This window comes from Emydura macquarii, unplaced genomic scaffold, assembly GCF_026122565.2.
Source record: "Emydura macquarii macquarii isolate MOO-44397 ecotype Brisbane River unplaced genomic scaffold, CSIRO-AGI_Emac_v2 contig_2768, whole genome shotgun sequence".
NCBI lineage: Eukaryota > Metazoa > Chordata > Testudines > Chelidae > Emydura > Emydura macquarii.
The window spans coordinates 28728708-28750081 of record NW_027132905.1 but is presented as its reverse complement, the minus strand read 5'-3'; the positions used below and the strand labels follow the sequence as shown (position 1 = coordinate 28750081).

Here is a 21374-nt window from a genome sequence, read left to right as displayed (position 1 = left end):
TACAAAGAATACCACTCATTAAAACCTTAAGCACTATCCTTGCTCGGGTAATTATCACATTTTCTCACATAGACACTCACATTTGGCAGAGTAGGGTGCATATTCAAGAGACAATCACCAAATCAATTCTACTATTATTTATTTTTTTAAATATTTTTGAAAAAATATAATTTTTTTACAATATTTTCAACTTAAACACTATTCACACTGAACACGTATGGCAGCTTAACCTACCCAAATATGAAGTTTAAGAAGCCAAAACTGTTCTAGCTTTATTAAAAGAAAAAAGTTGTTGTGCTGTAGACTATTGTGTAGTGATGATTAAACAAAGCAAGGGAAAAGCACCACTCAAATCACTAACGCTAAAATTTTCTTGGTTAAATCCAGCTATATTAAGGTTGTATGCTAGAAGTTACATAGACAGTGTGCTATGTATCCAAGTTCTTGGAAGAAATTGTGATGAAACTCACATCTCCTTAAATGCAATTAGGAAGTGAAATAAACATTTCTAACATGATGATATACTGTAAATACAGAAAATTTCTTCCAACTGCTTGTTAGTTCAGTAGCTGAGATCTAGGACTCTGTACAGGTCTGTAAAAGTCTGGTATGATAGTTCATTTACACTTCTCAAAAAGAAGGGCATGAAGTAAAGTTTGTCTTGATAAGGGAAAAAATTAACATTAGTAACAATACTGAAATTGAAATGGAAAGTTAGCTAATTTGCATAATGATCAGATAACCTTGCTTTTATTTTTAAGTTAAGGCATTATCAGGTGCAAATTAACACCATTTGACATGTTTTAGTAACAGACCATCCCTAGTCAAATCCCAAATCCTGTTAAAAAGACAGAGTCTGCAAGAGGTTTTCATAAATTTGGTACTTTGTCTCAACTTGACTGGTGCTTCTTACCTCACTGTCTCCTTCACAGAAAGCCAGAGTCCAATTATGTTTTTATTAAACTTTTGACAGCTTTTTACTTAATAACAGTCTCAGCACTTTTATTAAGCATGCAAGACTAACAAAACTTTGGCAATGCATAAGTGTAACACAGTGACGAGAAGAGAGCTTTTACAATTAAATCTTCTAATACTGGCTTCACAGTGTGGAAATTGTGCTACATCCACCAAGAGAGGGCCCAGTCTACTCAGATATTTAGTACTTCACCCCAGGAACAAACTCCTTTGCGTTTGGATTCAGATTACTCTTGACCTGGAGAGAAAGAGATTTCTAGTTTACCAAATCATGATATTTATTACTTTTATCTCACTTTTCCTGACCAAAAAAGGTATTGTTCATAGCCATAGTTTACAAGTTTAAGGTAACAGACAATTTAACGTAAGTTCTTGAACACACTAGATCCAATACAAAGAGGTTTAGAACACTTCACTTGCTCATCACTGCAGGGCTATTAATCCACTATTAATGTCTCTTTCTTTACAACAGCAGCACCTAGAGGCCTCAATCAAATCAGGGCCCATTCTGTTAGGCACTATACAAGTAAGGAGAAAGTCCCTTCCCTAAAAAGCTGTAAATTAAAGCCTGTAAACACCCAAAGCACCAACAGAGCTTTAATTTAGTCAAATCAACCCTGGACAAATGTCATATGGTTTTAAGCCTCGTACATTTGTTTGTAGACACATTCAGTTATGCAAACAAAGACTTGGCTTTAGAAGTTACATTTAAATAGGTAAGCCATTGACTCTGGTTTTTCCTTCAAAGAAGAGTTATGTCTAAATATAATGTTAGCGTGTCAAACTTTGACCCATACTTGGAGTATATATGCCTGCTTATTTCGTAAGTAGCTACCCTGTAACATTTCCATAGATCAAAACTCAGGAGATAACTTCCACATGAGCAATAAGCAGCACCAAAAGAAACTTCATTTTAAAATAAACAATTTTCATCTATTTCCTAACAATAAAGGAAGAGAACAGAAATGGGGATAGCTAAAAGCATGAATTTTATTTAAACTCTTAATTGATTTAAACATTAAATTAGTTATGGCACCAGCATCTTTGTTACCACTTTATATTTTTAGACCAGTTGTATGTTTTGCTATTTTGAGGCACTGGACTGAAAGATATATTAGCCTAGAAATGACATACAATTAACTTTATTTTTTTCCCCAAGGCTTATTGTGAAGTATCAGAATCTTTAACAAGAAATTTCAAGTGCACAAGAACATTTCAACAATATAGTTTAGTGTGTAGTTGATCACTAGCATTGGTGTCAGGCTAGAATCAAGTATATCTATGTCAGATTTTGAGTGAAATCCAACATTATTGAACGTACCCTGTGTTCTTCTATCATGGGTCAATACTATTGCATCCAGGGCAGCTGCTAGAGGGTGTATACTGGATATCAGGGACATTAGGCAACTGTAATAAGTGTCAACTGGTATGTCTCAGCACTGCCATGTACTCCCCTTGCTTCTGCAAATGTCAGTTATAACAACATTTGATATTAGTTGCTTTTGCGAAATTAATTGTTTTGGGTTAACAGGCTCTGGCTGAAACGTGTTTGGGTACTTTTAGTTCCCTTCAACATTGTACATTTAAGAACAGTTCCTATTCTAGGAAGCTAGACATTAAAATACTTCCAAGTACTTGTAAAGGAGTTAGCAAGATTTATACTAGATTTTTGCAAAAGGTTTAGGTTTCCTGGCAGAGATAATCATTCAGATCATCACCGATTTTAAAGTTTTGGGCTGACAAATCAATAACTAATGAAACTAGCTACAGTCGAAGTTTAGAACATTTTGCAAGAAATTACCCATAAATATATCTCAAGCTAGCTGAGCTGTATTATTTCAGTCCTAAAGCTCTACTTCCAACATGCCAGATTCTGTGATAATGTATCAGACTGTGTGTGAAGAGCTGCTGAATTAAGCCACTGTGGTCACTGCTGCTGGTTTGCACACCACAGCAAAAATCTTTGACCTTTTGCCTTTCATTTAGTGCAGAGTGATTTCTGCCAAGTAGCGTTCACACCCTCACACCACTTGTATTTGTGGCATGGATTATGCAAAACACCCATACAATTCTATGGACAATCCCACAGAACTTAAGCCATTATCACATTTCATACCATTTTTGGTGTGATAACAGTATTGTATCCAATAGTTTAATATTTTCTCCCACATTTACATGCAACCCCCTGCTTGCTCAGAGCAGTGCTCTGTCCCCCTCTAGTGGTGGCTAAGCCCTCCAGAGATGGATGACTGCTACAGCCTTGGCTAAGAGACTGTCTTTTAGTTCGTGCAGTAGAAGCTAATTTAGCTCCAGATGTCCCAGGTTTGACCCCCGCTGCTGATGCCCCTATGTGGGTCAGTGTTACAAATGGAGGCTGGTCCAGGATATAAACTGGGAAGTGTCTGAAGCTCAGGGCATGTTTCCTCAGCTAGAAGAAATATGTAACCCATGCTATCTTGGTGTGGTGCTGTCCCCCTCTAGTGACACCTGGCCCAGCTAGAGATTGATGAGTCTGCAAAAGCCTTGGTTAAGAACCACAGCTCTGAGCTCATACAGTAGAGGCTCGTACACTAAGCTTCAGGGCCCCCAGGTTCAATCCTGCCCACCGATGAGCATGGTTTGTCGGTGTTATGATATTCCAAAGTCAACCCAAATCAATCACAGACTTACTGTTTTTCAGGGGCCCTGCCATAGGCAGAGAAGACCCAATCCACACAGGGGCATCAGCAGTGGGGATCAAACCTGGGACCTCTGGAGCTAAATGCATGAGCTTCTACTGCATGAGCTAAAACAGTGTTTCTCAATCTTTTTGATACCAGGGACTATCTTGCTGTTTTCTGTTATCTTCCTAAATTGGGTCAGGGGGATCTCAGGGACCCATACTTGTCCACGGACTGGTCGTTGAGAAACACTAGGCTAAGAGACACATCTCTTAGCCAAGGCTGTAGCAGGTTCCTCAATCTCTATGGTCTAGCTACTAGAGGGAGACAGAGCACCACTGGAAGCAAGCAGGGGGCTACCTACATATCAGGCTAAAGAGACTTCTGGGTTATGTATGGGATCTTAGCCGGAGAGTCTTTACATTACTGATAATTGACTGTTGCTGGTGGTTGTTTTTATTAGCCATTTTAATGACCTGTTAAGGCATGTAGAGTCTTTTGGAAGATGAGGTTTTTTGTTTTTATTTCAAATACAAAGTTAAATAAAAACAAGCTGAGAGGAAACATACCACCAGATCCTCCAGTGATGAGCTGTCACTGATAACGAGGTCATTAAACTGGTCCTGGATTTGATCCATTGTTTGTGGGAGGTCTCGAGCTGGAATAAACCACTCATGTTCTTCCTCCTCTTCCAGCATTTCCTGGAAACAACGCTCAATAAATTCTTCTTCCCACAACTCCTCTTCAATCTAAAGTTAGAAAGGTGAAAAAAGTGTTCTGATGGGTACAGTGTCTCTACAGCAGATCTTCACTGCAGAGTTAACTCCGCACTCAGGCGTGTGAGCAGCCACACTGCAAAGCCCTGCCTGAGTTACTGTGCCCTCAATGGTTCTGCACTCCCCCATGTGTGTAAGAAAGATTTCCGGAAACATATCGTAAGAACATAAAAACAGCCATACTGAGTCAGACCAATGGTCCATCTAGCCCAGTATCCTGTCTTCCAATAGTAGTCAATGCCAAGTGCTTCAGAGGGAATGAGCAGAACAGAATCAGCAAGTGATCCATCCCGTCATCCACTGACATATTCTGGCAGTCAGAGGCTAGGGACCCCCAGGGCATGGTGTTGCATCCCTGACCATCTTGGTTAACAGCCACTAATTCTTCTTTAAACCACATTATAGTTTTGGCATTCACAACATCCCCTGGCAACGAGTTCCACACATTGATTGTGCGGTGTGAAAAAGTTCTTCCTTTTGTTTTAATCCTGCTGCCTGTTAATTTCACTGGGTGGTCCCTGGTTTATATGAAGGAGTTAACACTTCCTTATTCACTTTCTCCCCACCTTTATCCATCAGATCCCTGCTTGTCTTTTCCAAGCTGAAGAGCCCCAGACTTTTGAATCTCTCCTCATATTAAAGCTGCTCCACATCCTTAGTCATTTTTTTGCCCTTGTCTGTACCTTTTTCAATTCTAATACATCTTTTTTGAGATGGGGTGACCAGAACTGCATGCAATATTCAAGATGTGGGCATACTATGGATTTATATACTGGCATTATGCTATTTACAGTTTTATCATCTATTCCTTTCCTAATGGTTCATAACACTTAGCTCTTTTTTTTTTACTACTGCTGCATATTGAGGGATGTTTTCAGAGAAGTATCCACAATGACTCCAAGGTCTTTCTTGAGAGATAACAGTTAATTTATGCGCCATCATTTTGTATGTATAGTTGGGATTAGGTTTTCCAATGTGCATTACTCTGTACTTATCAATATTGAATTTAACCTGCCCTTTTGTTGCCCAGTCACCCAGTTTTGTGAGATCCCTTTGTAACTCCTCACAGTCTGCTTTGACCTTATCGAATAATTTTGTTATTTGCAAATTTTGCATCACACTGTTCACCCCCCTTTTTCAGATCATTTATGAACATGTTGGACTGTACTAGTCCCAGCACAGATCCCTGGAGGATACCACTATTTACATCTCCTCATTCTGAAAACTGGCCATTTATTCCTACCCGTGGTTTCCTGTCTTTTAACCATTCACTGATCTACGAGAGGACCTTCCCTCTTATCCCATGACTGCTTAAAATATATGCTGATAGCTCACAATTCCTCTTGCATACCCAGAAGGACAGACAAGTTCTCCCACAACTCACTGGAAAAGAATCAGAGCACTCAGCTTACTGCAGCAAGGCACAGGAAGGCTATCAGCACTTGCATAGTTTAGCTTGTGTCCTCACTACAAGATGGGCAGGTTACCAGCCAGAATGAAAGCAGAATCTGAGCTCTAACCCACAACCCCAGCCACACCAGCTAGCATGGGTTGAAAGCACCACTGAATTCAGATGAGAAGTTAGTGAGTGAATGTAAAGGGGCTGGGGAAACACCTGAATAAGAATCTGAACTAATACTGCAATGAAGACACACCCTTCCAAGTTTCTCTCAGTAGGATGATTACATATTGATTAAAAAAAGCAGATAGCAAAACTGACCAACGAGATTACTGAAGCTCTTGCCAGAAACTGTTATAGTGTACTGTCTCAGTGCAGTTGCTCCCTTCGCTGTGGATTAAGTTTCCATCCAGTGTAAATCCAGCAAAAAAACCTCACATGACTCTTATCCTAGGCATGTTTGCCACGCAGCAAAGACATGATCTTCTGAAGCACAGTTATCTATGCAATGGGGAATTGAGAGAAAAGGAGCATTTTGCATAGCTGTCCAATAATCCTGAACAAAAGTATTGCTGACAAGCTCTCTAGCGAGTTCTAGCTGATAGCAGCATAACTGTGAAGCGGGATCCAGTGAGAATGAAAAGCAGTGAAATGAAGACTGGCACCCCATGTCTGCCATGCGTACACAGGGAACAAAAGTGATCCAGAGAACAGATTAATATTAGAAAATGTTCAAGCTTCCTCTGAACAAAAGTCTTCCTACCAATCCTCCACTTACAGTTTATTCCAATAGACACTGCTATGATGCAAGTGTGTCAACAGCAAGGAATGCTGGAATGGAAATTGAATTACATACCAAAAAAAGCTACACTAAACCGGTGTTATTTAGATAGCAAAATCAAGCCCCCAAAAGTTAGGAAATGCCAGAATTAAGGTTGCCCATGCCACCTTAATTCAGCCTCCTTGTTCATATTCATTATGATACAGAGTTCTGTCACATGAACACATTGTTACATAGGCCCCCTGCCTCATTCAGTACACAGAATACACAGTGCTAAGGGAAGGAGGCAGTTGCTTATTAAGAACATAACGGCCATACTGGGTCAGACTAATGGTCCATCTAGCCCAGTATCCTGTCTTCTGACCGTGGCCAATGCAAGGTGTTTCTGAGGGAATGAACAGAACAGGCAATCATCAAGTGATCCATCCCATCAGCCATTCCTAGATTCCAGCAAACAGCAATCACTGCCCATCTTGGCTAATAGCCACTGATGGACCTATCCTCTATGAACTTATCTAGTTCGTTTTTGAACCCCATTATAGTTTTGGCCTTCACAACATCCTCTGGCAATGCCCTGTACCAATACCACACTCGGTACTGAAGCAGAGAGGGTTTGTTCGGAGGCCGGTCGGAGTGCCGCCTCCATTAGTAAGGCTTCCAAACAGATCTCTGTCCTTTTGAGTCTGAGGCCTGAAAGCCTTACAAATCTTACACTTGTCCTTGCGGTGAGCTTCCCCCAGGCACTTTAGGCAACTATCATAGGGGTCGCTCAACGGAAAGGCCTTCCTGCAGAAGGCACATGGCTTGAAGTCCAGTGACCTCCCGGTTCCTGGCAAAATCCCAGCCAGGACTATCCTAAATTGACTAACTACACTATTAAAAACACTTAAAGCCTAATCTACCTAACTAAGTTAAACAAAACAAACAATTAGGGTCAGAACAAAAGGGAATGAGCACTTGCAATTGCAAGTCAAGGCTGTTCCAGCAACCATCACAGGCGGAAAGAAGGAACTGAGGAGGCGTAGGGCCGGCAGCACCTCATATACCATGGCATGTACGCAGCGTTCCAGGGGGCACTGGAGCCAGCCCAACAGGTTCTGCTAAAGGGAAAAAAGTTCCGATAACCGTACACGAGGGTGCACACACACCTACAATGGAATGGACATGAGCAAGCACTCGAAGAAGAGTAAATAACACTTCCTTATTTACTTTCTCCATACCAGTCATGATTTTATACACCTCTTAGTCATCTCTTTGCCAAGCTGAAAATTCCCAATCTTATTAATTTCTCCTAATATGGAAGCTGTTCCATAACCCTAATCATTTTTGCTGCTCTTTTCTGTACCTTCTCCAATTCCAATGTATCTTTTTTGAGATGAGGCGATCACATGCATGCAGTATTCAAGATGAAGACGTACCATGGATTAATAAAGAGGCAATATGATATTTTTTGTCTTATCTATCCCCTTTCCTAATGATTCCCAACATTATTTCTTTTTATCCTCATCATCCACTGTGTGGACCTCCCTTATTTACAGCTCACATTTTAGACCCTGCAGCGAACAATGAAATATTCATTTCGTCAGTTGTTTCTAGGATGCTGATCAGCAGGGCTGATCTACACTGAAAAGTCAGGTTGACCCAGCTACATTGCTCAGGGGTGTGAAAAATCCCTGGTGTAGAGAGCACTGGAAGAATTCTTCTGTTGACCCATCGACCTAGCTACTGCCTCTTGGGGATGTGGATTAACACCACAGCCACAGGAGAACCCCTCCTGTTGCTGTAATGAGTGTCTACACTGAAGCGCTGCAGCTGTGCCGCTGTAGCATTTGAAGTGTAGACAATACCTTCATCCCTCCCACATAATGAGTTTATCTCCACATCTTCCTGTGAGGTAACAGTTCTATTTTACAGGGAGGGAAGCTCAGAAAAAAGGTTTGCCTGAGTCAGTGGCAAGCCAGGATTAGAACACAAGACCTCTGTAATCCACCTGCACTCATTGTCCAGACCACACTGCAGTACCACAAGAAGTGCTTGGTGTACACAGCTTCCACTGATATCATTTGCAAATATTCAGTACTTCAAGAGTAAGGCTCCAGGTATCTCAAGGTGGGCACCTCAACACACACAATTAATGGCCACTTGATGAAATTTTGGTTTAAGCAAGTCACTCAGCATCACACTGAAAGTCTGTAGCAAAGCCAAGAAGAGAACAGAATTCTGTGGCATTCACTTGCCTCAACTGCACGACCATACTCCCCTCCTCTCGTCCTCTGCCTGGTTTTCTCAACATTTTTCAACTTCTAGAGAAAAGGAGGCAGGGATCCCACAAATGGCTGCATTCACTATACAACTTTGATTCATTCTCTGAGCATCATCCATCCTGTGCATTGAATAAGACAAAGGGGCCACCTCCAAGAAAAAAGTTGTCTAATTACATGATCACATGCTATCATAATGTATATGCACAAAGGGCAGAATTTAGACTGCACAGGCAACCTAAATGCTGGTGTTTCCTAACTTTTGAGTGCAACTTTGCAACCTAAATAACATTCTTTTGATAGTTTTTTTATGGCATTTCCTAGGTTTCTCCAAAAGGAAAAAGGCATAATCAATTTCTATTATATGCAATTATAACAACTGCACCATCAGTAGGGTTTAAATCCTGTACCCTCAGCACTGCAACACAGATTGCTACCACTTGAACTACAGGACTAGCTACACCCCCACAGGCAGCAAGGGAAGAGTGGGGGGTGGTTATGGACTGAGAAAGGAAAGAAGTGATGTGGTGGAAGGGTTGTTCCAGGGGATCCGGGCACAGCTGCCATCCCCCCACCACCTGTCCCCACGCAGCAGCTCCAGATTCCCAATGCTGGTCTTGAGTCAGGATGCTCGTATTTAATTATTTTGACAGCCAAATATTGTTTACAGTGCAAGTGAGAAGAAAATGGTGATTGTTGTAAATTTATAACACAACTAAGTGTGAATGACATTTTATGGTGCAGAGTAAAAGGCACTATTCTAAATCCAGGAATTTACTCCAAAGTACTAGAATGGTGCACTTTTGGCATTTTTTTCACCTGGTTATATCTTAAAAACACAGTAACCTGGCCTAATGAGATTAACACCTCCACAAGGGATCTCAGGGGAAGGTCTTCCCTCCCACAGTTCTTCCCTGTAAACGACACTGTGCAAGAGAGCTTTATACGTAGCATACTTCCATGTAATTCTATGCTACGAAATAAAACTATTTCTACAGTGTTTTTCATCCAATCATTGAAAGATCGGCAATTACTTATTTTACTGGTTGGGAAAACTGAATCACTGACTGTGACGTAGTAACATCAGCAACCCAGTGGCAGAATCAAGACTAGAACCCAGGTCTGCAGACTCCTAGTCTGTACTCCAGTCACTAGACCATGCTGTCTGCTCTGTGAGCTAGAAAAACATATGGAGCACACCCCAAGTTTTGAAAACTGTAAAGCAACTTACCTGCCTGTTAAACTCCTCTTCATTTTCCATCCACATATACTCAGCGAATGGATTGTCGTCTTCGTGCGAGTGACCATTAATAATCACATCTTCGTTGCTGATGCTTGGGCTAGTACTGCTGCGACTTGGATCTTTCATGGTTGAGCCTTTGATTTTAAGTCTGAAAATTAATTGCAATAATCAAAGACTTAAATTTGGCATCTGTATAAATCCCATTCAGTAACCATTAGTAAATACTGGACCTGTATTTATAGACTCCATAGTTACCAAGAGAAAAATCACATGTGGCTGTGTAGCTTGTAAATGACTACTATCCCACGGACATCTTCTGCTAGCTAAGCAAAACCACCATTATGGCAAAATGTGGAAGAGCCCTAACAGAAGCTCAATTTACATTGTAAACTCAGCTCTGTGTACATTCAAGAACAGTTCTCCTTGTAATTCCCTCACTAAGCCCCACCAAAACACTGAGAGACCTGGTCTATACCTAAAACTTAGGTCAACCTCACTACATCACTCAGGGGTGTGAAAAGTTCAGATAAGTGAATTCAGGTCAGTTAAGCCAACCTAAGCTCCAGTATAGACACTGCTAGGTCAATGGAAGAATTATTCCTTTGATCTAGCTATTGCCTCTCAAGGGAATGGGTTTTCTACAGTGACGGAAACCCCCCCCCCCCCCCCCCCGTCACTGTTGTATGCATCTACACTACAGCAGAGTAGATACAGCACCTGCCAACATACACACACACGATTTTGAAAGCAAGGGTTTTTTTTGGTCGATATGAACACAATTGGGAAAGTTTTCAAAAGTGAGTTTTCAACATTCCTTTAAAACCCCTTTTCTGAATTAAGCTCGACAGAACGACTCTCTATACTAGTGCAGATGAGGTAAGTAACATTTCAGGAGATTGGTTTCTTTTGAGGAGATTGGGGCAGTGTGGCGGTGGTCTAAAAAGTGAGACTTGTAACACGAAATCATTGCAACCTCAACTACAGCACACCACATGTACATGGACGCACTCAGATTGTTATTTCATTGCTTAGATACCCTGGGAAAGTTCAGAGAGACTGCAGTCACTGTGTTTTATTTTGGTTCTCTCATTGCAGTCAGTTAGAGCTGGTCTACACTTGAAATGCTATAGCGGTGCAACTGCACCAGTGTAGACACTATCTACGCCAATGGGAGGCATTCTACCATCAGCATAGGTAATCTATCTCCCCGAGGTGGTAGGTAGGTTGACGGAAAAATTCTTCCATTGACTTATCGCTGTCTACGCTATACTAATCAGGGGTGTGTGGATTTTTCACACCCGAGTGAGGTAGTTAAGCCATCTTAATTTTCCTAATGTAAACCAAGCCTTTGATGTGCAATTCTGTAATTGTCCCATTAACAAAAAACCTACTGACTAAGCAATTTCATGTAAGAGAACATATTTAGGTTAACTGAAAGACAATACAAGCTTGTCTTGGATCCCAAATCACTATCAGTATGCTTAGCTTTAATATATTTGTATAAATTCTAGAGTCAATTTTTCTTTTGGAGATTTGAGGTCAGGATTCTTCATTAGCCCTGCAGTGCATTAGGCAATCATGATAACATGCACAGTTCTTGAGTTCAGGACTCTGTTAAGTAGTTAGTGAAAAAATCCAAATATTTTGTTATAAAAGGGCATTTGTAATTTAAACCTAGATTTATGACAAATCCCACATAATTTTAGTCTTTACCCATTTAACAACATGTAGGTAGGTTCAAGAGTAGCCAATATCATGACCCTTTTACAAGACTGGCAGGCCACAAAGAACAAACAGATATACACAGTTCTGAATCTATTCCAAGTTGCAAACAGAATGGTTATTCGGACCTATTCAGTCTATTTTGTTTAAGATTTCTCTGGAATTTATCAGTTTATTACAAAAATTAAAATGGGTGAAAATGGCACCAAAAGCAACAATGAAAAGTAAGAGACCTGAAAATAAAAGTGGCTTAATGCTTACGTTTATTTCTGAACTGTACATTAACAATGCATACATATACACATGTGCATGCATACCTTCCACTACATTGCCTTGCTCTGACAGCCTCACATTTACACTTAGTCTAACTTATTAACACACATCTACCTAATGTGATGTATTGGATTTTCTTAACATATAATTATAATTGGTACTTTAACCTAAAATCTGGGTGAAAAAAAATCAGTAAAAACTGAATAACTTTTGTAAAACAGGAATTTTTAAGTATAAAAAAGGGTCAGTAAAAACTGAAAACAAAGAACTTTATAGCCCCCAACTGAAAGACCAATATTTTGGTCTATGCTGCATTTAAACCTACTACTAGTCTTGGGAATCTTGACTCTTGACTCCAAAACACCATGTTTACTTTGGAATCTAATCACCTCCAGCATTTTATGGTGTTCCTCTTGCCATTTGCTATAATCAAAGGGAGTTGTGTTCATATACAGAATTCCTTCTTGACAGCCCAATTTCTCCTCCTACTGGATGTTGTAGTGAGGTCATTGATACTACAACATCACAATCATTTGTGTGTGATATTAGTTCAAAACAAGACTGTGACTTTGCAGATCTCTTTACTGAGACTATGTAAAAGTGGATCAGACAGAAAGTGAACAAAACAACCGTTATCAAACCTGATGGGGATACAGAGATACTGTCAAAGTAATTTTGAATAAATAATTTGCTGTATCCCAGGATGAGAGATTTAAAAGCCACCAATGTACAACTTGATACTGTAGCCATAGTAACTATTTGGTCTCAGAAACACGAATCTATCCTCAGATAGATATATCTGACAGACTGCTGGATAAAATTGGTACTTGGATTATAAGAGCTCTACGTCAAAGTTTCACTTTGTCTAAATATCAAAACGAGACATTGAATAAAACTCTTCTATATGCCTTTTTTAAATCAACCTCGTATTGTATAGTGATGAGGAGAAAGGTTACTAACCTATCACTCCAGTTTGTTCCATTTTAGATTTTATAATCCAAGAAAAACAGATTCAGTTTAACTCAACAGAAAACACAACAAAATGAGATCAGAAATTAGATTACTGCCTGGTTAACAATTAGCAGTATAAAGAAGTTAGTGGATTATTTTTGTGGAGTCCTATTGGAAACTTCTGTAGTCATATTAGACAACACTTTAAGAAGCTGAAGAGCATTAAAACCAACATGACAATTCATATGCTAGTTTCTATTTGTACTTTTTAAGAGAGACTTTTACTGTATTTTGCTCTTCACTGTTTACAGTTTACCTTTAGTTTACAAAATTAAGTCTTTCTACAAATTATATCAACCTTCTCCCTCTAGGGCAAGTTCTTTTCCCCCCTTGTGTTTGGAATGAACTTTGATATTTACATTCCATTTGATTTTTTGCACGCCAGCATAATTACTTAGTTTTCCAGGAATTAGTATATAGATATAATTTATCTTGTGTTATTTAAACCCATACAGAGAAAGTATGAAGGAAGATATATCTAGTCATTTATAGTCCCCCCATATAGCTAAGCACCTCCCAAATATTTAGGGGTTTATCCTCCACAGCCTTATGTGGAAGAGAAGAGCTTTTACAGGTAAGAACTGAGGCACAAAGTAATCTGCCCAAGGTCACACTGACCAACTGAATTCAGATTTCTTGAATCCATGTTACAATGCCTAACCTAGAAAGATAATTTTGTGTTTCAATTTTCTGCAACTCTTATGGAATAAAAAAAGCACACCAAATTAAATGCAACATGCAGTGTATCTCCACTTCTCTAAAGCATGATCAGTTAATCTTCATAACTGATCACACTAATGGGGCGGACAAATTAAGATAGTTTTGATTGTATTTCTAGTGCTGCAGAAACTATGTGATTGCACATGTTCTTTGACTGTCTTGGTAAAGCAGTGGATAAAGGAGGGCTGGTTGACACAATCTAGGCTCTCAAAAAGCCTTTGGAAAAAAATCCCTCATTACAGGCTAGTAGAGGAATCAAGCAGAAGTGAAAGGCACAAACACTATCATGGATCAAAAAGAGTTGACACAGTAAACAGTAGCAATAATAGTCAATTTTCATCCTCAATGTTCCATATTAGATTTAGTGTTTAATATACTGATGCCTATGGAACAGGCCAGAAACTACAGAAAAGTTATGCCATAATGATAAAGCTTCATCTGGAATATTGCAGGTGGTACTGGTCACTCAATCTCAGAACAGATATTGCATAATTAGAGATGGTTCAGAGACAAGCAATAAGAATGATTATGGGCATGGAAGAACACTCATGAAGAGATTAAAAAGATTGAGACTATTTACTTTAGAAAACAGACAAAGGGGATATGATTAGCACATATAAAATAATAAATGGTATATAGATGAGGACTCAGGAGCATCTGTTCTCTCTCTCATAAATCAGAGCAAAGGACCATTCACTGAAATTAAAAGGTTGCATATTTAAGACTGATTAAAAGAAAATATATTTTCACACAATGCATAGTTAGACTGTAGATAAGGACAAGAATTTAGCAAGATTCATAAATAAGAATATTCAGAGCTATAGTATATAATGCTAATTAAAAGTTTTGGAACAGATAAAGGCTCACGTTTCAGGTCTTAAAAAAGATCTTTAAGAGATTAAGAGGAGATCATTCATGGGGTAGATTAACCTATATCTACTTACTGAGGGAATTCTTGAACCTGCCTCCAAAGCATCTGCGGCTGACCACTGGACTAAACAGCCCACAGGTGTAATTCAGTACAGTAATTCCCATGTTCCTCTACAAAAATTGATACAGAGTTCCTTTCAAATTTCTGAAGTATTAAACAGTACTATAGAGACTGACCAACAGCATCCTTTTAACACTTATTGGTAGCAGTTGATTAAACATTAAGTTACTATGCCAAAAGAATAAAAAAATCACCGCAGTGTTACATTTGTTTATACTACAGCAATTTTATTTCTCTGGCTCAATAACAAGCATTGATTAAGTTCTTGGTCACATTATCTAAACAGGTTTAAAAGAGCCAATTACTGAGCAAACAAGATTAAGAAACCAATTAATAATATAGGGAACCTATATGATAAAATCCATGCAGGATGCAAACATATCAACATGTACAAAAGAATATTTTTAAAATACTTCAGTTTTCCTAAGTGGAAGTACTAATGAATAAACTGAGAAAGGAAGCTTTGTAAGTGTGATGATGACAAATAGCATAGAAATCACTATTAATGCTAAACTGAAATCAAGACTAAGAACCAGTAAAACTGTTATACAGTCTTGAAAGCCAAGAGTGTTCTGTTTGTTCCAAATCAGGAATCAGAACTGGTTATCCAAGTCAGTTTCGTTCTGGTAAAGAATGCCTTATTTTAACAGCCTTTTAAAACGCCTAAAGACTTTTGTATCCAACTGTACAAAGATCTGCCCACTTACAAATTTAAAATAGAGTAAAAAAAAGCTCACGCTATGTGATTTAGGGCAAGCCTAATGTAGTGGCTCATACTGGTCTGTAAAATGGATATAGTATCTTCCTCAGAGGGGTGAAGACAATTTTAATTAATGTTTATGAAAAGGCTTTAAAGTGCTCAGATGGAAGGCGCCACATATTTAATTAAATTCTTTTAAACCATTTTGAAGACATAAAAAACCCTACAGAAGTGCCAACTATTTGTGCTGGATTCTGTTTCAGTTAGCTCAATTAGAAGTTTCAGCTCTTTCCATGGCCTCACTCAACTGGACAGATGGCAGCTGGACTGGAACTATTTATTATTTGAGCTGAGCTCCTCGAGATCTATCTGCCAGCACGTTGAAGATTCAGTTTCACAGTATGATACTCCCTTTGCCGAGCCACACAGTTCCTTCCAGTACTGCCCCTACCCAGGCCCTCCACCAGAACCCGTGCAACGCTCGGGCCTGCGACAGGCCGAGGGTGAAGCTGCTGTTACAGAACACGCCGCACACGCCCGCGGCGCCTTTCAGCAGCGATAACGGGCCCAGATACCGAAGTGCACGTGGCCGAGTCTCTGGCAGCTGAGCTCTCCATGCAGAGGGGCGCAGTACCACTGCCCTTCCCCCACCCCAGGACCTGGACCGGAGCCGACCTGCTCCCCTCCCACCATAGTTTGCCAAGCACAGGCCCCTGATTGCCTCCGTCTACCCCACTGCTGAGAATCGCCACATCCTGAGCACAGCGCCGCAAGGGGCCCACGTAAGGCCCAGGCCTGCTCAGTGCCAGCTGGGGGCCGCGCTCCCATGTGGAGGCCGCCCAGGGGTGCACTGCGAGAACGGGAGGGACGCGCTGCCAAGGGCGCGCAGGGCCCAGGACGCCGCCAGCAGCCACGCCAAGGCCCGGCCCGGCACCCGCTGCCGGGAAGGAGGCAGGGAGCCGCCCGCTGAACCCCCTCCCCAGGCGCGAGCCCGCCCTGTATGCCCCCCACGCAACGCGCGCGCCCGACGCCCCGCCTACTCCCCACCGCGCGCGCTTTGTTCGCCAACAATGAGGCCACCTAGCCGATCGGGGGGAGGGGGGGGTTACTATCCCATCATGCCTCACGCTCCACCAGAGACACCACACACCTCCCTTCCCTCCCCCCCCCCAGTACCCGGATGAAAAGACCCTGAAACAATAGAGACAGGCGCCAGTAGATGGCCTAGGCCTCGGCTCCGGGCCCTGAGGAGCCCCCCTCACCCACAGACCACGGAACGGTCCCCGTCGCCTCCCTCCGGTCGGGCTGGCTCGAACCGCCCAGGGGCCCACCTGCTGCTGGGAACAGGATGACAGAGGGTGCGCACTGGGGCTCCGAGCTGGTCTCTTCCGCCACCGCCGCCTCGTGCCCCCCCCACTCTTTATTCGGGTTCTTCTCCCTCCACCCCTCTCCCTTCCAAACACAACAGCCAGGGCGGACGTGAAATCACTTCCGCTATCTACTATGTGATCTCACAAGCCACACCTCCTCCGCTCCGGAACCAGAGGTGAGACTACACATCCCGACACGCCACGCGCTGTCTTGGGGCGGGGCATCTAGGGAGCTCGGCGAGAGGTGGCGCGCTGCATGCCGGGATTCGTAGTCTTTTCCACGGCGGCGGCATCCGTTTGAAGTTCAGGGGCAGAGCTGGGATGCTGACAGGCTCGAGCGTGGCGCGCTGCATGCTGGGCCTTGTAGTCTAGGTCGGGGGATTTATATCTCCATTTTGAAGATCAAGGGTGGAGTTATCGAAAGGGCGCGTTGCATGGTGGGATCTGTAGTCGGAGGGAACTGGTAGGGAGGGGAACGAGCCACCCAGCCAGGCCTCCATCTTGTAGGTCTGTTGGGGAGGCCAGGCTGGAGGGAAGCATGGAGTGGACTCTCTGCATGCTGGTGTTCAGTAGGCAAAGTACATTCACCTACCAACGCACAACACCCTTTCCAGTGTTGTTGGGCTATCAAATAGGCAGAGTGCCACGCAATAAAATCACTAAAAACAGCATAGGTGTTGGAATGCTTCTCACACTGGAATATGGTGACACCTGTTAAATAAGAGAGTTGAGGACTATATTCCTGTTAATGTTTCTTGAAAGGGAAGCTCACTGTTGTAATGAACGGTTTGTTGCTGACATTTAGATGGCCAGGATTTGTAAACTTCTGGAAAACCTCCAAAATAAATAGTTTTAAAAAAAATCAGCCCTTCTAACAATCCTGCACACAGGACAAAATGCTACTGCTACACTAAAGGCACCATGATTCAGTGCTGCCCGCTGCTGGGAGGCCATGTGGGAGACACAGGACTATGGAGCATTCAAGCAACAAGCATGGGAGAATACTAGGTCGACTTATGTGTGAACTTGCTGTGGCCAGGGGTATCTGAGTAATGTTACATGTCAAACTTCCACAAGCTTACTTTCCAAGTGCCACCAGCAGCATAACTGACACACGGTCAAGGTGCCTTTGCTCCTACACCATAGGGGCTCAGCCTGTCCTGTGGAATTCACGCTTGGCTGGCAAGAGTCCTGCAGCAGAGGATGCCCTGGGCAATGTCTCTATTCCCCTCGCTCCACCAGCCAGCACAAAATTTATTTGGCACTCAGCCTCCTGTCTCATTGGGTGCGATAGCACTGGACTATTACCACACTCTTGTCTTGCTTCACTGTAACTCATGTGACTGCCTGAAAGATGTTACTGAGAGAAAGAAAAACCCCTAATGCTCTAGAACAGGGGCTCATTACTATGGTGGGGATCACAAGCTCTCAGGCCTCATGCATGATAGTAAAGATAGGATGGGGGAGGTCATCACTTTTATTGGGGGTCATCACAGCCTGAAATATTTTCAAAGGAGGTCCCAGCAAAAAAAGTTTGGGGCCCCTGCTTTAGAAACACATAGAAAATGTGCCAGGTAATCAGTCATATTGAGGAAAAAATAGCACATGAATGCTCTCTCAGGCCAAATATAGCGTGTGACCTAGTGGCAGTAGTAGCAGTGCATGTGCTGCTGCACAAAGGAGGCAGGACAGAATGGCAGCAGCATCTGCAGCGGGCACAAACACATGTGCTGTGGACCAAAACCCGGCCAGGCTTCTGCACCTGTCCACACGAGGGTGTGAAGGAGCAACACGAGTGGATTTCTGCCAAGAGTCATCTACCAGCTATTAAGGAGATGGTGCAAGGCTTCAGGGGTGATGACAGCCCTGAGGCTGAATTAGGAGACAATAGCAGCCACCTTCAACCTTTTTAGGGATCCCCACAATACAGTTCACTTACTTCACCTGTGTATGGGGAACAGGAGTGAATTTAGTTCTGATGATTAGGCTATATATCAATCAACAGCCCTGGAGAATGAAGTTTCACAGCACAGCTTCCTCCACACTACCGCAGACTTGAGACTGGGCAGTCCCAACAGCGTCTTCAATTCCTTGACCTCATGGCTGATCCAGCCAATTAAAGGAACAACTATGGATAAGGACAGCTGTCGATTTAGAACTAAACAAAGCTCATCAACTCATTTTTAAGAAAATGGACCATCTCCCTCATTACCAGTAGACTGGTTTGAACAGGTAACCTAGACAGAAAGGGCTCCCTATCTCATTCTCTGTCTCTGGAATCACCCATTCCCTTAAAAAGAAACATAAAACTGTATCTGATTAGAAAGGAAGCCAGGTGCAGGTTGTTCTATGGGAGATGAGTAATCTTTGAGAGGCCTGCGAGAAAAAAAAATCTGACATGTAAACAAAAAAACAGGATTTTCAGGTTTTGGTTGGTGATTCCAGATGCATCTGGTTTTGCTGTTGGCCTAGGGCAGGAACACACCATTACATCACACAAAGTATCAGAGAATTATAGTATCAAGGACAGTTAAGTAAAAAATAGGCTATAAACCTTCTAAAGGTTTAAACAGGGGAGAGTTAGATGGACCAAAGAAGCTGAATACATTACACATCAAAGTAGATAAATCAAAGGCAATACAATTAATGATCCTGAGATTAGGGTATGTTACAATACCTACTGCAATTCCGAGATTAGGGCATGATACCATATCATACTGCAAACACTAGGAATGTTCCTTTGACTTCAACAGACATTGGATCAGGCATCAACCTATCATTCCCGATTAGAACATTGGATCTAGACAGGTAATTTAAATGAAAAATTTTCTACATAAGAGGTTTTCAAGGCAGAAATCTTTCTCCATCATCCTTGTGACTAAGACCCTGGTCTAGGACTCAGAGATCTGGTTTCAATCAGACTTCCCCCATGAGCTTCAGCAAGTTACTCAACTTCTTTAAACCTCAGCTCCCCATCTGTAACGTGGGAAGAATAATCATTCATGTTTACCAGCCTTTGTCATCTGTTTAGATTGCGAACTCTTGGGGTGGGAATTGTTCATTACTAGGCATTTGTATTTCCTAAACAGGACAGGGGCTGTGATCTACATTGGGGCAGCTACTGTACTACAAATAACATTTGAACAAGAGTGAACAGGCCAGAAGGAAAAACAACTTGGCTACACATTTGCCTTACAATTTCAACAATGTGCACTGGCTAGTCTAAAGGAATGTGGCCACAGCAGGTTACGGAACAATTTTTTGGCTATTTTGTGAGCATTGGACAAAAATGGGAGAGACACTTGTCCAGTAATCTGAACAGAGGACTCTTGGGTTCTGTTATTGGTTGCCACTAGTTAGTTACTGAGAACCTTGAGAAAGTCACCATTTGTCTGTTCCTAAGTTTCTCCACCTGTGAAAGGGAACTAATATCTGCCCAGCTAATGGGTGTTATGAAGCTTATATAGTAAATGTTTGGTCAGCGCTTTGAAGTCCTCAGATGGGTGCAAAGTATTATCTCCCTCCTTACCACCATACAAATTCCAATCAAAGTGTTCCTCCTCTAAGGTCACATTGCTGGAGGAGGCGGCAGTTCTTACTGCACACAAAGAGAAGTGGCACCTCCTGGCCAACCAAGTGACATGATCTGTCTGAAGTGATCTCACAGATGGGATAAGCAGCAGCTGGAGTTCAAATATATGAAACATCCACTGCAGCATGAAAAAGATCATCCTTCCTCTCCATATGGACAATGTCAGACCTGTATGGGAATGAGACAGAGTGCAAATTGATAGCCATGGATTGAGTATGTCAAGCAGATCAATTTAACATATTCCAGTAAATAGCTCTCAGGAAAAAAATTTCTTTGCTGCCAATATGGGATAGATTTGAAACAGAAACTTGAGAGATAAACCCATTGCCCCAAGCCTTTCAAGTCCCATTCAGAGATATTTGATTTTTTCACCTTCAAATGTCTGGCCTTCAACAGCGGTGTTATAGACAAATCAGCCAGGCACTTTGAGACAGAAAGGGACATACTCCCTGCTCAGACTGTGAGCTGGGCATTATCCAAGACACACAGACATGGTCCTTCATAACTGAGTCAGGAACTGTATGTCACCTAGGAGAACAGTCCCTGCCCCAACACTGAGCTGCATGCTATAGGCCAATGGTGAAATGGACACTATACGAAACAGGACACTCCTTTTCCCAGTGGTGAGTGAGGCAGCATATGAGGGGGCAAAGTTCTGTCCCCAACAGCAAGCCAGGAACTATATATGACATAAAAGACATTTCTCCTGTCCCAGGGAGCTTATCAAGAGTTGACACAAATCACAAAATGCTCTGAGTGAGCCAGAGGGTAGTTATGGATTAGTCTGCAGCTACCAGAAAGAGGGAATTGAAAAGCATTAAGTTTTCAATAAGTAACTAAGTACAAAATGTTTTTTATCCTCATCTTTTCAGGGACCAGGGAACAACTGTCTCCTGCCGC

General features: G+C 41.9%; 1 protein-coding gene across 1 annotated transcript; it reads right to left on the bottom strand.

Annotated features, from left to right (window-relative positions):
- Positions 1 to 122: 122 nt before the first annotated feature.
- On the bottom strand, positions 123 to 16996 carry PAIP2 (poly(A) binding protein interacting protein 2). The gene is made up of 4 exons (XM_067566809.1): positions 16844 to 16996; positions 10084 to 10243; positions 4205 to 4384; positions 123 to 1213 (listed from the first exon to the last, which is right to left on the bottom strand). Exons 2-4 carry the CDS (start codon positions 10219 to 10221, stop codon positions 1157 to 1159), a joined length of 375 nt encoding a protein of 124 aa, XP_067422910.1. The 5' UTR covers positions 10222 to 10243; positions 16844 to 16996; the 3' UTR covers positions 123 to 1156.
- Positions 16997 to 21374: the final 4378 nt, after the last annotated feature.